The sequence below is a fragment of the Lolium rigidum genome, chromosome 6 (genome assembly GCF_022539505.1).
Source record: "Lolium rigidum isolate FL_2022 chromosome 6, APGP_CSIRO_Lrig_0.1, whole genome shotgun sequence".
NCBI classification, from domain to species: domain Eukaryota; kingdom Viridiplantae; phylum Streptophyta; class Magnoliopsida; order Poales; family Poaceae; genus Lolium; species Lolium rigidum.
In genome coordinates this window covers 114,929,087-114,946,972 of record NC_061513.1, presented here as the reverse complement: position 1 = coordinate 114,946,972, position 17,886 = coordinate 114,929,087, and the positions used below count along the sequence as shown (strand labels likewise).

General features: G+C 50.0%; 1 protein-coding gene across 1 annotated transcript; it reads right to left on the bottom strand.

The window, feature by feature from the left end:
- Nucleotides 1–954: 954 nt before the first annotated feature.
- Nucleotides 955–2,352, bottom strand: LOC124659617. Its single transcript, XM_047197449.1, has 3 exons — nucleotides 2,050–2,352; nucleotides 1,603–1,944; nucleotides 955–1,467 (listed from the first exon to the last, which is right to left on the bottom strand). The coding sequence occupies exons 1-3, from the start codon at nucleotides 2,350–2,352 to the stop codon at nucleotides 955–957; spliced, it is 1,158 nt and encodes a 385-aa protein (XP_047053405.1).
- Between the last annotated feature and the right edge of the window lie 15,534 nt (nucleotides 2,353–17,886).

The following is a 17,886-nucleotide window of genomic DNA, read 5'->3' as shown; positions in this document are numbered from 1 at the left end:
GTGGCGCTGGAGGTCTTCGGGCAGAATCACAGATGGAATCCTGTGAGGAGGAGTATTACCACCTAGTTTGGTTTCTGCAAAAACTTCCTGAAGACAAAGCTGCAACATCATCATCTATCATCGTTTGTCTTAGCTATCTTTCTCGATCTATAGTGGTGTGTAGCCTGAAAACCTGTAATTTTGGTTCAAGTACTACCTAGTCTCTGGTTTGTTGCTTGGATGGTTAGGCTTTCTTCTGACCTGTTTTTAGTTTCAAGTTGAATAGATAGGAGGTTTTGTACTGGTTTTCACTTTGAAGTTAGTTCCTTGAACCATGTAAATGTTCTGAGTGACTCTTAGTTTCTAATAAAACTGGATCCCCAACCGGGAACTAAGTTAGAGCTTGATCAACTCGACGACCGTTAGATTTACATCGTTATTCCTGCATACGAGAATTACACATGCGTAATTGCACATGCATGTGCAATTGCATATCCTTTGCCCTAGTTACACGTAAATTACACATGAAACTAGGTTGACCGGGAATTAGCCGCATCCTTAAGAAAAATCCAAAGTGAAAGTCATGTTTCTTCGACGCAATGCTCTAAAGTGTGAATCTCCCAGCTTCAAATAAAGCTACTGCTCCACTTTTGTCCTCGTAAGATTTTGCAATTGCCCATCTTCGTGAGAAGGTTGGATGACACGTTACATTTCATTTAGCAGGTCTTTTTTTTAAGGAGAAAACTGATTTTTTGCGAGAGAAGGAGAAAACTTTAAGTGGTTCTGAACTTCTATTCCTGGATGAGGGAGTACTTTGCAATTCGTTCAAAACAGAATCAACACACACGTACAGCTGTGGCCACCTCTAGAGAAAAAAACAAAATAAAATTAGCCTGAATGAATCTTGATGTCATTGGATCAAACATTCGATCAAATTAGCACTACCGCGAGCACTTAATTAAAGGCGGTGGCCACTCATCCGGCGTGCTGGTCATCGCCTTCCTTCTTGAGGTCCGACGGCGGCAGGAAGTAGTCGGAGGTGAGGCCGTGCACATTGAAGTCGGCCTCCTCCACCGTCCACGTCTCCTCCAGCTTCCTCTTGTGGTTGACGGAGCCCTCGCCGTAGCGGAAGAGCGTGACGGTGGTCTTGCCGCCGTGCGCGATGTTGACGCCGTCGATGTGGCGGTAGTCGGAGATGACGGACTCCATGCCGGTCTCCCAGAAGATGTTCTCGCTGCGGCGCGCGCCCTTGCCGGACTTCATGCGGAGCAGGTGCGAGTCCTCCAGCTGGATCAGCAGGCCCGTGCGCTGGCTGAAGTAGCCCCACACCGTGTGGTGGATAATGTCGAAAGCCGCGGAGCTCCGAGCCCGCAGCGTGGCGGCGCTCGCCTCCAGCTTCAGGATGAAGCACTCCTCGCCGTTGATGACCTTCTCCCCGATGCACACCGCATCCGAGAAGAGGTTCGCGATCGACCGCGGGTCAAGGCCCTGCACGTACGTACGACATGCATCAGCAAGGCTTCATCGATCATACATTCATGGGTATGGAATTATGGATAGGATTGATTAGTAGTGTAGTACGACTTCATGTCCATGGAAATTGCATGGGTGATGGATGTGTACCTGGAGGGAGCGGCGGAGTGGACGGGGAGGACCGCGTGAGACGTGGGAGTTCTCGGCGGCGGACTGGCGCCAGGCGACCTTGCCGTCGCTGCCGGCGCTCATCTTGTGGCCGGCCATGATGAGCTCGAAGTACCAGACCTCGGGGCACTTCTGCCAGAGCACGAAGCCGCCCACCTCGGCGCGGCCCTGGGCGGCGGTCACGTTCTGGTCGCCCAGGTGGAACTCTGACGCGCACATCCGCACCTTCCCCACCGCGTACATGCTCTGCACGCCCTGCAGCGCCGCCTGCCCGCCCGTCGCCGCGATATACTGCTGCATGATGTACTTGGCCGTCGACGCTTGCTTCATTCCATTCATGTCGCATCACACACAACCAAATCGATCAATCATTCTGCTGCTGCGTACGCGCGTGCATGGCATGGCATTGGCAAAGATGGCAAGACGTACGATGGAGGAGTCGCGGATGGAGCGGCTGAAGGCGCGGTCGTGGGGGACGGGGCAGGGGATGAGCGGCGAGCCGACGACGTTGAGGAAGAGCTGGAGCTCGGCGTTGGCGGCGGCGGCGGCGGGGCCGTCGACGGTGGCGTGGTCGAAGGCCTGGGTCTTGAGCCAGGCACGCATGTTGGCGCCGGCGGCGCCGCGGCGCTTGTCGTTGCCGGTGACGTTGATGAGCATCTCATCGGGAATGGGCACCTCCAGCACCGTGTCGAGGGTGTCGTCGCGGTCCGCGCTCGGGCACAGCTTCCTCATCACACCATCAACGCCGATACGCCACCCTACGTGTTCTGCCGGAGAGACGGAGAGGAGGAGAAGGGAAAGAGAGAAACAGGGGAAGGAACGAGAGGTGAAGAAGGTCGGGGACATGTAGGAGCAGACCCCATGCATTGGAACCGAGGAATTGGTGGATCCCGCGGAGCCCGGAGGTTGGCAGGAGAGGTCGAGAGCTGCATGCATATACCAATGTAGTCCTAGTAACGAAATAGAGGTGACATCCGTGCTGATATGTACTCCCTGAGTCCCATAAAAATTGTCTTAGATTATTTAAATTTAGATGCATCTACACACTAAATTTATCTAGACACATCTAAATTTTAATAAAGCTAAGACAACTATCCTAGGACGCAGGGTTTGAATGTTTTGCAAGCGTTGAAACACTTCGATTTTTTTTTTCAAACAACACTTGGAATTTCACGGCTAGACAATGAGGGTACATGAGAAATGCTTCTATTACGTGCACGAAGTGTTTGTATCGTCAATTCCCTGCTTTAAAATTTATGCCACACCGTTTCACCAAGTTCATCGAGATTCATTGTGTTTCAGTTTAGTTAGACACAGTGGAACGCAATGACACCTAATAAAACAGCGCACAAGAGGTCCCATGTACATGGTAGTGCCCTCGTTTACCGAGCTTCCCCCCACCACCACACACAATCAATAAAAATCCAAAAAATATTTATAATATTTATGCTAAAATTTAAAAATTACTGAAAGTTTCAGCACCTGGCCCCCTAAACAATCACTATCAAGCACCATCCATCATTTGGTCACACACAAAAGACTTAAAATATATAACATTTTTCATGAACAATATTAATATAATGAAATAGAAAATCCAATAGTAAGTACATTTAATCGACCCATGGTCTTTGAAATCTCGGTGAATATATTTAAAACTACCTATTTTTACTGATCGAGCGAACTATATACCATGATACTTGTTTCTAACAATAGATCCTTCATAAACATGTGGGAGTAACTGATTCATATTCCATTGCAAAAGGTGAGTAGAAGGATAGACATATTTGGTACCTAATTAATAAAAGGATGGAATATACAGTCTCTTAAACATATAAATGTATGATGAAGACAAGTATAACGGTTGCGGAGTTAGAGGAGAGCTGCTGGCGGACAATATAGTTACGTGATTCTGCCATTAGTCTCCACTAATGAATAATCACAATGTCCGAAAGATGAAGGTCCATATTGTTTTGCACATTTGGAAAGGCTAGACATAATCGTGACATCCAAGTTACACTAGTAGGAAAAGCCTCATCAGTGGCGCATGAAAAATGGATTCTGTGGCGCATGGGAGGTGCGCCACAGAAACGTCGCCACAAAAATAAGGTTTCTGTGGCGCACCTGCTCATGCGCCACAGAATTAAGGTTTCTGTGGCGCACTTGTTCTTAGGTGCGCCACAGAAAAGCGTGCGCCACAGAATTGGTTTTTAGTGCGCCACAGAATTTGCTTGTATTATACACGATTTTGTGCTGCCTGCTATACACATGCAGTTTATAGACAGCAATACAGATACACAGATACACAGGTTATATACAGCAACATTCAGATATAATATAAATATCATGTACATTGCACAGATATAACATAGACATCATCATCACATTACTTAGAGCCCGATCGAGATACATATATAGTGGCAAGTGTCAAATGTTTTGCATACAACTCTTAATTCATACAAAATTCACAATTTCGAGATACAAAGTAGTCTTCATCCGGTTCCTCCTTTGCTCCGTCATCTCTACCCACCAGGCTCGCTTGCATCGGGGTCCTTCATCCAGTTCCTACTATGATGAAAATGGAAGAAAGTGAGACCAACAAGTCCGATGCACAAGAGAAATGGAATAAATGCCTCATACATTGTTGGTCAACACAAATATTAACATTCAGGGACGGTGTAAGTGAGACCAAGTCCGATGCACAAGAGATTGATATTTGTGCTATCTTACCAGGCTCACTTACGCCGCCCCCGAGTGTACGGTGACCAAACATTTTAATCATCGGTATTTTGAAAATCTCAAAGCAAATGGAATGACAAAATGGAATAAGTGCCTCATACATTGTTGGTCAACACAAATATTAACATTCAGGGATGGCGTAAGTGAGACTAAGTCCGATGCACAAGAGATTGATATTTGTGCTATCTTACCAGGCTCACTTACGCCACCCCCAAGTGTACGGTGACCAAACATTTTAATCATCGGCATTTTGAAAATCTCAAAGCAAATGGAATGACAAAATGGAATAAGTGCCTCATACATTGTTGGTCAACACAAATATTAACATTTAGGGATGGTGTAAGCGAGGCCAGGTAGGATGCACAAGAGATTGATATTTGTGCTATCTTACCAGGCTCACTTACGCCACCCCCGAGTGTACGGTGACCAAACATTTTAATCATCGGCATTTTGAAAATCTCAAAGCAAATGGAATGTCAAAATAGAATATGTGCCTCATACATTGTTGGTCAACACAAATACTATGATCAGAAACCATAGTTGCAGTATACACCGCCGTATACTTTGCAGAAGGGCCCCCTTTCCCCGGTCGGCGTTCCGTCAACGGGTGCTTGACGACACAACAACGCCGATCTGCATCTCCGGCGCGAGAACCACGCCGGTCCCTCGGCTGTCCAGGTGAACGAGTCCTTGATGCAAAGACCGTGCCGGCCTGCCCAGACATTATGCCGGGCCGTGTTGCCGCGCTTCAAGCCGTGTGTCCCGCGCCTTGCACTGTTCGCCTTCTTGCCCGGTGAACCAATAGGCTGATCGTTGGAATAAGGAAACCGATGATAGCCGGTCGCAAGATTAAATTGCGATCGGCCGTCATCGGCTTCCTTATTCCAACGATTAGTCTATTCGTTCACCGGGCAAAGGTGAAGAGTGCAGGGCGCGTGATCGATACGGCCTGAAGCGCGACAACAAGGGTCGGCATGATGCTAGGGAGGCTGGCACCGTCTTGGCATTAAGGACTCGTTCACGTACTGGACGGCGAGAGAAGAAAAGTGGTGCTGCGCCGGAGAGGCATGTCGGCGTTGTTGTCTCATCAAGGACTCGTTCACGGAACGGCGGCCAGGGAAAGGGGGCTCGTCTACAAAGTATATTGCGGCGTATAGGTGACCAAACATTCTAATCATCGGCACTAAAATGGAAGAAAGGCCAATGCAATTAAGAAGTAGCTAGTATGAACTAAATGGAATGCCTCATACTTTGTTGGTCGAAACAAATATGAACATCCCGGGATGGCGTTAGTGAGGCCGGGTAGGATGCACAAGAGATTGATATTTGTGCCATCACACCGGGCTCACTAGCGACACCCCGGAGTGTACGAGTGATTAACCAACCATCTAATCATCGACAAGTACAAAAACACCACCAAACCGAGCAACCATGGTGACATAAGTCAAGATGCTCAAACACACATAGCATGCATGGAGCAGATGCTCCAAAGGGATTATTCATCACTTGGTAGTAACCAAGTGATGCTGGCAAGAGAGAGGCCAAGCCTGAGCTAGTCAATCCAGTAGAGATGGATATGCATAAGTAAGCAAGAACACATAGCCTATCCAAGTTAACCGAGATAAAACCAACCTTGACAACCAACCGAATCACCTAGCACCACCTAGCATTTTAAAACCATCGAAACAGTCCTTTTTCTTCAAAGGATACCACGGTGGCATTCATTTACATGATCCCCTACGGTGGATATCTCTAATTTCATCAAAGCCAACAAGAAAAAGAAATATATCATTACTCGGTTGAGTTCAAAACAAAGCTAGGGTCCATAAGGGATTACTCATCACTTGGTAGTAACAAAGTGATGCTGGCAAGAGAGAGGCCAAGCCTGAGCTAGTCAATCCAGTAGAGATAGATATGCATAAGTAAGCAAGAGCACATAGCCAATCCATGTTAACCATATAAAACCAACCTTGACAACCAAGTCGAATAACCTAGCATCACCTAGCTAGTCTTTTAAACCATCGAAACTTCCCATTTTCTTCAAAGGATACCATAGTGGCATTCATTTACATGATTCCCTACTGTGAATATCTCTATTTGGATAACATAAGCAATCCACACCAAGTAAACAAGTCCTCATCACCTTATACAGGTTCAAACTTTGGATTTGTTTCCAACAAAGGTTGGAAAACAAATCAAATCCATTTAGTTTAACTGAATCATCACCAACACATGGTTCATTAATAAGAAGTGACAAGCATAGCACCAATTAATCAAGCAATATAGCAGCATCAGTAACAAACATAGCACCAATTAATCAACTATAGCTGTGTATTTTTAATAAGAAGTGACAAACATAGCACCAATTTATGATGATCCTGTTTGAAAAGATTGCCTGGTTATGCTGTCAACATATGTGATTCAGTTTCACTGAATGGACTAGCTACTGGGTGTATAAAGTTGACAGCTTGATGGCTAATTATTGTTCAATTTTGTAGGCTTCGGTTATCCGTTGAAGAAACGAGAGGATGCATGGCCGGATGTGAAGAAGCACCAAAACAACAACATCACAAGCAGCACCAAGACAACAACAATGCATTCCACGGCAACACCCTTCTTCGGCGCAGCTCGAGGCTGCACTCCCTTGTCCCCTGTCAACTCTAGTCGCCATCCGAGGAATAGGTATGCGCTATGCCCAATTCCACTCCGACTCTTCTTCCCAATGTTGGCTGAAAAAGTCGATTTTTTTTTACCAGCCAGACTCCCAGAGGAGGAGTACCGGATAAATCCATGGAGATAGCTCTCTCAGCACTACGCCGGCCGCTCAAGCACCTTCCCTCAACGCACGCAGAAACAACATCCAGAGCATTTCATCGAGCACCTTGTGCTCGCGCGGAGAGGAAGAGGGAGGGAGGGCAGAGGTGGAGCTCACCGAAAACAGGGGTGGAGGAGGAGTTTGACGACGATGGCGAGGGTGGAGGAGGTGGAGGACGCGGCGGCTCGGCCTCCTCCTTGATGCGGCGGCGCCGGACCCTCCTCCGGCACGCCTTGGCCCCTCCTCCTCCACGCCGCAGCGGCATGTGCTGCTGGTGGCGGGGATGGGTGGAGCGTGGGGGCATGCGCCCCTCGCGGAGGAAGGCGGCGGCGACGGCGATGGCGACGGCGACGACCATGGCGGCGCGCCTGGGTATGGATCGGAGGGGGAGAAGGGAGAGAGGCGGCGCGGCGGTAGAGGGGATGAGGGCGCGGGGAGGGGTACGGGGATAATATAAGTTCCCCTATTTCTGTGGCGCACCAGCTCAAGTGCGCCACAAAATCAACAACTCACGTGGCGCACCGGAGCAAGTGCGCCACGGAAATAGTTATTTACGTGGCGCGACATGCCGTGTGCGCCACGAAATAGTTATTTACGTGGCGCGAGCGAGCCGTGTGCGCCACGGAAATACCTACGCTAATAATTGGGAGTGCCGGGATGTGGGCCCCCACATAGTTTACGTGGCGCGAGGGTTCAGCAATGCGCCACAAAAATAAGCTAGTTTTGTGGCGCACACAGTCTCGTGCGCCACAAAATAAGTTTCTGTGGCGCACTCAAAACAGTGCGCCACAGAACTAAGCTTCGCCTATAAGGGTTTTCCTACTAGTGTTATTCAGAAATATTGAAGTCTTTCTGTAGAGTCATGATAGGCCACAACATGGGCCATATCTTGATTGTTCAGTCTCAAAAGTACATGTTGTCCTAATAAAGGTATACACACAAATTTTAGGCTAGGGCCCTAGCTCCTGGGCCAAGGACGCCGCACCCTATGGGCCGGTCGTGCTCATGCATGATAGAATCATCGTGTTTGAGGGTGCATCTCAATTTTTTTACAAAGACTATATATTAATATCGCAGAGATAACAATTACACACAAGCTCTGCAACAACGCATTGCCCTAGCGGCATTAAGATGCACACAGCTAAAAAATAAAGAAGAAATACAAAAATAAAAGTCCCGCTCCAGTGATTTATTCCATGAAATAGGATCACTAACACCACCAAGACAATACCAGAAGTCCAGCTTCTCCATAAGCGACGCCTCAAAGAAGAAAAACAGTGCACAAGCGTCATTGACGCCCAGTCATAGATCTTAAGCTTTTACCCTGAAGAAAGTCCTCGCTCTAAAAACAATGCCTTCAACAAGACCATTTCCAGACACAATCAATTAAGGCTGGACCTTGCATTTTCAGCATTGAAAGGTAAGACTATGAACTTTTTATATGTAATCGTCGGCCACTTGCATGTTGCTACTTCAAGTCACCAATCACCGAGCCAACTCCACATCACTACCATGACTCGAACTTGTTGACTGCCAAAACCCACCGGCGGGCAACGGCCTTGTCAACACCGTAGAGCCGGGAAGAGCCTAGAGCTGCGGCTGGCTGAGACCCCTCCGAGCGACGGCCCGCAATGCTCTTCTGGTCACACGCGGCGTTGCGAAGTGCAGGGCGTGCCACCCGACCTATACCTGGTCGGGAAGGTGATGAAGATGCCTCGCTTAGTTTCCTGCAGGGCATACATGTAAACGTTAAATACGAGCCTCGATCGGCTCTCGGGTTATCCCGTGAATCGGCTCAAAGAGCCGATCCACCCATGATCCGTACGGGGTGCACGAATACTTGGTGGTCCTGCTTGATCAAGATGAAGCTAATGAGATCTACGACGATTTAGGGTTTTCACCGCATAATCGGATCATCCTACTCCGGAGTTGGGCCTTGCGGCCACGCACGGTGCTCGTAAGCCGATCCTAAACAAGGCCAAAAAACCAACATGAAGTTGATCCTAGGAACATCCCGTTTAGGACTTGCGAACGCCACCCTACGTGCCACTTGGATCCTCCCCCTTTGTAAGGCCTAACTATTGCGAGATATTAAACTAATCCTTGTGGAACAAGGAGCAATCGTAACGGATCGGATCTACTAAATAATGATCAAGCGGGGTGCCGCCCCCACACCTGAGATAGGCGTGAGGGCGGCTAGATATGCAAGGGTTGCACTACGTAAGCATGCTTAAACGAAGAACAATGCTAACCCTAACACATCTAATGATAACTACGTTGCTCGCCATCAAAAACGCTTCGATACGAGCAACGCATGAACAACGTGGGGCTTGTGCTGCCTAGATCGCAAGATGCGATCTAGGCAGACATGTCGCTTACCCGATAGAAACCCTCGAGACGAAGGAGTTGGCGATGCGCCGAGATTGGTTTGTTTTTGGGGTTGAACGTGAGTTGTTGTTTATTCCATAAACCCTAGGTACATATTTATAGTCCAGGGGACTTTCTAATGTGGACGTGCACTAAACCGTGCACGAGTAAGATTCTATCTCTAAACTAAAATATGATCTAATATGTTACAGATACACGGGCAATTAAGCCCAACTTGGTATAAAAGGCCGATCCACGCATCCTTCCATATATATATATATCTTCAGACCATCTTGATCGCGGCCCACCTCTGATTTGGTCAAATTCTGGTGATAACACATGCCCCCCTGGTTTTGGAAATATCATTTCCAAAATCATCATGCTCTTCTCTCGTCGGGCCATGTCGTGGCATCACCGTTGCAGTACCTCTTGTCTCTTCATACTTTGCAGTGAGGAGCCATGATGCCGATAATGAAGGCAGCGAAGATTAGTAACATAGCATCAGCGGTATGCAAACAATCGGCTCTTCTTGAGCAATCGGCTCTTTATTAAAAACCCTCTTTTAATACTGAAGAAGCGTTCCCAGCCAACTGTTTTGCCGATAGTCGAAATCACACGATCTTTTTTTTTTAAAAAAGGAAACCGATGGCGCCGCATCAGTCTCTCTCATAAACACACCGGGTAACGTTGAGCTAGCCATCCTCCCAAACGGTAACTCGCGACCTCCATCTGCAAATACAGAGTCAGATCCCCAAATCGCCGCCCGAGCATTTCCAATCCACCACCCCCTACACAGATCTCGACCGCGCGGCTTCCAATTTTCTTCAACGCATCTCATGGCGGAATCAGCTAACACCGATACCACGGTTTCCGGACTGAAGGTAATCCTTAACCTCCTCTCGCCGTTTGACTTTGACACGGGATTAATGCAAACACCTGAATTAATGCCTCGCTTCGCCACTAATTTAGGTTTCAGACATTCTTCCGCCACATCCTTCTCTCGCAAATTCGATGTGCCTCGGTCCTCGTTCTTCCGAAAGCCCCGCCCGTTAATCTCATGCGAAGCTAACGGAATCCCCTTTGTGAGCCAAACCCTAGATCCGACTTCCGGGCCGACCGCTCGCGAGCCCGGCCCAATCCCCCGAAGGTTGGGTGGCATGGTACAGTAGGGTATCAAAATCTCACTATGCCACTTGGGAAACCATAGGAATAGCCGATGCCCTGTCATTATCGCTGTCTCCTCTTGAGAAGAATGAGAACATCTTGAAAACCATCGGCTACTTCTGGTCTGACGCACCGAACTCGTTTCATGTTTGGTCATGGTCCTATGACTCCAACCTCGCTCGGATGTGGCCATGATCACAGGGCTAGACATTGCATCTCCCGAGCCCTTCCGCATTCAAGCTGCCAAAGGTCCCTTTCACTCTCTCCTCTAAAAAGAGTGTACCAGATTCGGGGTGCCTATCTCAATCGTTATATGAAAACCAAAGGCCCCGTGACGAGAGGGAGCACACAGCCTTCTTGAATTTCTGGTTGGAGCACTTCATATTCTCGTGGTCCGTCACTTGCTCCTACCAAGAATTACCTCTCCTCGGCCTATGAACTCGCTAAAGGCACCCAACTTGGTCTAGGCAAGCTATTCCTTGGAGAGATTTATCGATCCCTTCAACCGATGTCCGTCAAACTGTTCACTCGCAAGACAGCTTAAAACCGGCGGCCCCCGGTGGTTCATTCAACCGTGGGCCCAACTATACTTCCAAAGCCAAATTCCAGTACTTCCCATCGCTGACCAACCGTACCTTTCCGGATGAAAATGGCAAGGAAATTCGATGCACCGGCTACGGCCAAGCCTCGTATGGTCTCCCGGGTAGCGATTGATCCCCAAGGAAGCGAGCGAGGGTGGTTTAAGATTTTCTTCCGGGGTTTAGACAACCCCCTGTTCCACCCTTATACTCGAATCGGCTCATTTTGAAAACCCCGTCTCTTTCCGATTGGACGACTTTGCCGATGACGCCGGCACACAGCACTTGTACTCCCTCATGATTCGTCCTTGCTTTCTCCCTGTTGGCATGAGCACCTCGAACCGGATCATCAAGCCCGGTTATGAGTGTTATCAACCAGTAGTAGCGGCTCGGCAGCTGGGTCTAGGACAGGTGCCCCCACACTTCTTCCTACACCACCTGACAGCAAGTAGAGCTGAACTGCCTGACATCCTCACCGCCCAAAGGTGCTATACCTTCTTTGACGCTTTGGCCATACCAATTCCCCACGACCTCCGTTTCTCCTTCACCACCGACGGTTTTGAAACTTGGTGGTCTATGTGGAAGACCCATGTCTTCGAGGAGGGCACTAGGACCGCAAGCTGAAGGAGCTTGACGCCGAATATGATCCCCCTGCCGACCAGGTACCGTCACTTAAGTATTTCTTGTAACTGCCTTATGGTGATTGTCCGTGAACTGACTCTCTTCTCTTGGCAGCAACAAGATGGCCCAGCCCCTACGCAAACCGACGGCTCTCCTTTCGTCTTTCTTCCTCCGGCACCAGTGGTTCTCTTCTGCCAGAGCTCGCCTCCCCTGAAGAAAGTTATAATGCAGAGTCAGCCGATTTCACCGAAATCGGCTTCCAAGAGTAAAGCGTCTCCGGGGCCCGTTGCCCCCCGAGCCTCGACTCAGGCGAGGACGGCGGTGAGGAAGGTAGCGGCCAGGAAAACCCTGAAGCGTAAAGCTCCGGCCCAGGAAAGCTTGCGTGTAAGTTGGTTCGGACCCTCGCGGCGCTCGTCCGTTTTTCTCAAAGTATTTGTTCATGACGCGCTTGTATCCTTTCCTACGGGCCTCCACTCGAAGGATCCTCCGGCGGAGCCGAAGAAACCAGCCAGGGAGAATCGAGCTCAAGTGACTCCGAGAGGTCCACTACCCGGAGTCGGACGGCTTCGCCGGCGCCGGCTTCCAAGAAAAGGTCGATCACCGGAACCCCCGCTTCTCAGTGCCCCGACCAGATCAGGGTTACGTACGAAGCACCGCTGTGTCAAAAGGGCTCGCAAGAACCCACCAACCTCTCCATCAAGCCAGGAGGTCTCAAATGTAATTATCTCCGTGGTCATGCTTTCATGCTGTCCCGTTATCACTTGGATCGGCTAAACACTCCCTCTTGTAGGCCGCCGAAACTTCTAGCGGGGATGTTGAAGAGGTACAGAGGCCGTCCGCTACCCTGGATCTAGCTGCCCCGACGCCAGCGGCTGCACGAGTGGTTGATCCAACCGAGTCCCCAGAAAAGCCGATCGTTACTGCGTCGGCTGCTCCTTCCCCCTTGGGAGAGGTATATCTCTCCCTTTTGGCTCTATCAGTTCCTCGTCACTCGCTAAACTCACTCTGTGTTTGCCTTATCGGAGTTGTGATCTCTCGAGCTTGCTTACGTTCGACCCGAGCATCCATCGATCCCATCCCTTCCAAGGCAAGTGGGGAGCCGGATATCAGCACGGTCCGTGGCCGGCTCCGGCGCCTCAAGGACTTGCTCTCTACCTCTATTGAGGCTCGATTGAGAATTCCGAAGAAGTCAAAGGCATCCTCGCGGCTATCCATTCTCATCTCCCTATGACCCTGCAAGTGAAGCTTTGGCCCGCCGTCACCCTGTCGGTCTTTAAGTCACGGATTCAATCAGCTCGCCAAAGGATTACTCTTCGCCACTCCCAACTTCCGCTGAGAGCCGACATTGCCGAGAAGTGCCGACGGCTCAATGAGAAGAAGGCTGCTCTGGACGCCAAGACGGATACTTCGCCACCCGTACCGAACTCGAGACCTTGCACAAGGAGTTGGAGGACCTTGAAGAGAGGGTAAGGGTGACCAAACAGCTCATCCAAGACAAGGAGGCCCTTGTTGCCCGCTCCGAAGAAGAAGCAAAAGGTCTCACGGCCGATCCGAAGACCGACACTGGCTGAAATCCGTTCCCCGAGCAATCAGCTGGTGACGGGCAAAGACGCGGATGACGAGGCTGAGATCGCCGAGGCGGAACGCATCCGTGTTGATGCTATCATCGCCCTCGGTGTGTTTCTTCAGTAGGGCTTTCATAGACAAATGATTCTGCTTCTCGGTAGGGCCTTGATGTGTTAATCGCTACGTTTGCAACGTTTTGCTTCTCTCCTTCTTGTTTTTTTTTTTTACTGGCCGATTTTCCACCGGCTATCATTTACCATCTGTCTGGTGTGGTGACCATATGCCTCCCTCGAGCCGAATCTGTCTGGTAACTACAGATATCGGCTTTGCGTTACGCCAAGGCGCTGTACTCGCAAGTCAGCCCCGTTGGGATTCGTGTAGTCGACGTGGTCGCTGTTCGTTAGATCGCCGCTGGACCCAAGCAAACCATGTGGTGAACATAACCTTAGCCGGCTCGCTGGATCAAAGCCCTCTCATGAAGGTATCGTAGTTCCCCTCGTGTAAATCTGGGGCACTAGGCTCCGTCGGGAGGACGAGTAATGCGTTCGCATCAGCCGAAGTCTCGCCATCGGCTTTCCTCTGCTTGTTTGTTTTGCGCATCAGCCGGGGTCCCACTGGGCGTGCCAGAATGTGTTGACTGCCAAAACCCACCGGCGGGCAACGGCCTTGTCAACACCGTAGAGCCGGGAAGAGCCTAGAGCTGCGGCTGGCTGAGACCCCTCCGAGCGACGGCCCGCAATGCTCTTCTGGTCACACGCGGCGTTGCGAAGTGCAAGGGCGTGCCACCTGACCTATACCTGGTCGGGAAGGTGATGAAGATGCCTCGCTTAGTTTCTGCGGGGCATACATGTAAACGTTAAATACGAGCCTCGATCGGCTCTCGGGTTATCTCGTGAATCGGCTCAAAGAGCCGATCCACCCATGATCCGTACGGGGTGCACGAATACTTGGTGGTCCTGCTTGATCAAGATGAAGCTAATGAGATCTACGACGATTTAGGGTTTTCACCGCATAATCGGATCATCCTACTCCGAGGTTGGGCCTTGCGGCCACGCACGGTGCTCGTAAGCCGATCCTAAACAAGGCCAAAAAACCAACATGAAGTTGATCCTAGGAACATCCCGTTTAGGACTTGCGAACGCCACCCTACGTGCCACTGGATCCTCCCCCCCTTTGTAAGGCCTAACTATTGCAGATATTAAACTAATCCTTGTGGAACAAGGAGCAATCGTAACGGATCAGATCTACTAAATAATGATCAAGCGGGGTGCCGCCCCCACACCTGAGATAGGCGTGAGGGCGGCTAGATATGCAAGGGTTGCACTACGTAAGCATGCTTAAACGAAGAACAATGCTAACCCTAACACATCTAATGATAACTACGTTGCTCGCCATCAAAAACGCTTCGATACGAGCAACGCATGAACAACGTGGGGCTTGTGCTGCCTAGATCGCAAGATGCGATCTAGGCAGCATGTCGCTACCCGATAGAAACCCTCGAGACGAAGGAGTTGGCGATGCGCCGAGATTGGTTTGTTTTTGGGGTTGAACGTGAGTTGTTGTTTATTCCATAAACCCTAGGTACATATTTATAGTCCGGGGGACTTTCTAATGTGGACGTGCACTAAACCGTGCACGAGTAAGATTCTATCTCTAAACTAAAATATGATCTAATATGTTACAGATACACGGGCAATTAAGCCCAACTTGGTATAAAAGGCCGATCCACGCATCCTTCCATATATATATATATCTTCGAGACCATCTTGATCGCGGCCCACCTCCGATTTGGTCAAATTCCGGTGATAACACATGCCCCCTGGTTTTGGAAATATCATTTCCAAAATCATCATGCTCTTCTCTCGTCGGGCCATGTCGTGGCATCACCGTTGCGGTACCTCTTGTCTCTTCATACTTTGCGGTGAGGAGCCATGATGCCGATAATGAAGGCAGCGAAGATTAGTAACATAGCATCGGCGGTATGCAAACAATCGGCTCTTCTTGAGCAATCGGCTCTTTATTAAAAACCCTCTTTTAATGCGAAGAAGCGTTCCCAGCCAAGCTTGTTTTGCCGATAGTCGAAATCACACGATCTTTTTTTTAAAAAAAGGAAACCGATGGCGCCGCATCAGTCTCTCTCATAAACACACCGGGTAACGTTGAGCTAGCCATCCTCCCAAACGGTAACTCGCGACCTCCATCTGCAAAGACAGAGTCAGATCCCCAAATCGCCGCCTGAGCATTTCCAATCCACCACCCCCTACACAGATCTCGACCGCGCGGCTTCCAATTTTCTTCAACGCATCTCATGGCGGAATCAGCTAACACCGATACCACGGTTTCCGGACTGAAGGTAATCCTTAACCTCCTCTCGCCGTTTGACTTTGACACGGGATTAATGCAAACACCTGAATTAATGCCTCGCTTCGCCACTAATTTAGGTTTCAGACATTCTTCTGCCACATCCTTCTCTCGCAAATTCGATGTGCCTCGGTCCTCGTTCTTCCGAAAGCCACTGCCTCGTTAATCTCATGCGAAGCTAACGGAATCCCCTTTGTGAGCCAAACCCTAGATCCGACTTCTCGGGCCGACTGCTCGCGAGCCTGGCCCAATCCCCACTGAAGGTTGGGTGGCATGGTACGGTAGGGTATCAAAATCTCACTATGCCACTTGGGAAACCATAGGAATAGCCGATGCCTCGTCATTATCGCTGTCTCCTCTTGAGAAGAATGAGAACATCTTGAAAACCATCGGCTACTTCGGTCGACGCACTTGAAGCTGTTTCATGTTTGGTCATGGTCCTATGACTCCAACCTGTTGGATGTGGCCATGATCACGGGGCTAGACATTGCATCTCCCGGCCCTTACGCATTCAAGGCTGCCAAAGGTCCCTTTCACTCTCTCCTCTAAAAAAGAGTGTACCAGCTGGGGTGCCTATCTCAATCGTTATATGAAAACCAAAGGCCCAGTGACAGAGAGGGAGCACACGGCCTTCTTGAACTTCTGGTTGGAGCACTTCATATTCTGTGGTCCGTCACTTGCTCCTACCAAGAATTACCTCTCCCTGGCCTATGAACTCGCTAAAGGCACCCAACTTGGTCTAGGCAAGCTATTCCTTGGAGAGATTTATCGATCCCTTCAACCGATGTCCGTCCAAACTGTTCACTCGCAAGACGAGTTAAAGCTGGCGGCCCTCGGTGGTTCATTCAACTGTGGGCCCAACTATACTTCCAAAGCCAAATTCCAGACTTCCCATCGCTGACCAACTGTACCTTTCCGGATGAAAATGGCAAGGAAATTCGATGCACCAGCTACGGCCAAGCCCTGTATGGTCTCCCGGGTAGCAGATTGATCCCCAAGGAAGCGACGAGGGTGGTTTAAGATTTTCTTCCAGGGTTTAGACAACCCCCTGTTCCACCCTTATACTGAATCGGCTCATTTTGAAAACCCCGTCTCTTTCCGATTGGACGACTTTGCCGATGACGCCGGCACACAGCACTTGTACTCCCTCATGATTCGTCCTTGCTTTCTCCCTGTTGGCATGAGCACCTCGAACCGGATCATCAAGCCCGGTTATGAGTGTTATCAACCGATAGTAGCGGCTCGGCAGCTCGGGTCTAGGACAGGTGCCCCCACACTTCTTCCTACACCACCGACGGCAAGTAGAGCTGAGCTGCACGACATCCTCACCGCCCAAAGGTGCTATACCTTCTTTGACGCTTTGGCCATACCAATTCCCCACGACCTCCGTTTCTCCTTCACCACCGACGGTTTTGAAACTTGGTGGTCTATGTGGAAGACCCATGTCTTCGGGAGGGCACTAGGACCGCAGTCTGAAGGAGCTTGACGCCGAATATGATCCCCCTGCCGACCGAGGTACCGTCACTTAAATATTTCTTGTAAGCGCCTTATGGTGATTGTCCGTGAGCCGACTCTCTTCTCTTGGCGGCAACAAGATGGCCCAGCCCCTACGCAAACCGACGGCTCTCCTTTCGTCTTTCTTCCTCCGGCACCAGTGGTTCTCTTCTGCCAGAGCTCGCCTCCCCTGAAGAAAGTTATAATGCAGAGTCAGCCGATTTCACCGAAATCGGCTTCCAAAGTAAAGCGTCTCCGGGGCCCGTTGCCCCCCGAGCCTCGACTCAGGCGAGGACGGCGGTGAGGAAGGTAGCGGCCAGGAAAACCCTGAAGCGTAAAGCTCCGGCCCAGGAAAGCCTGCGTGTAAGTTGGTTCAGACCCTGCAGGCGCTCGTCCGTTTTTCTCAAAGTATTTGTTCATGACGCGCTTGTATCCTTTCCTACAGGCCTCCACTGAAGGATCCTCCAGCGGAGCCGAAGAAACCAGCCAGGGAGAATCGAGCTCAAGTGACTCCGAGAGGTCCACTACCCGGAGTCAGACGGCTTCGCCAGCGCCGGCTTCCAA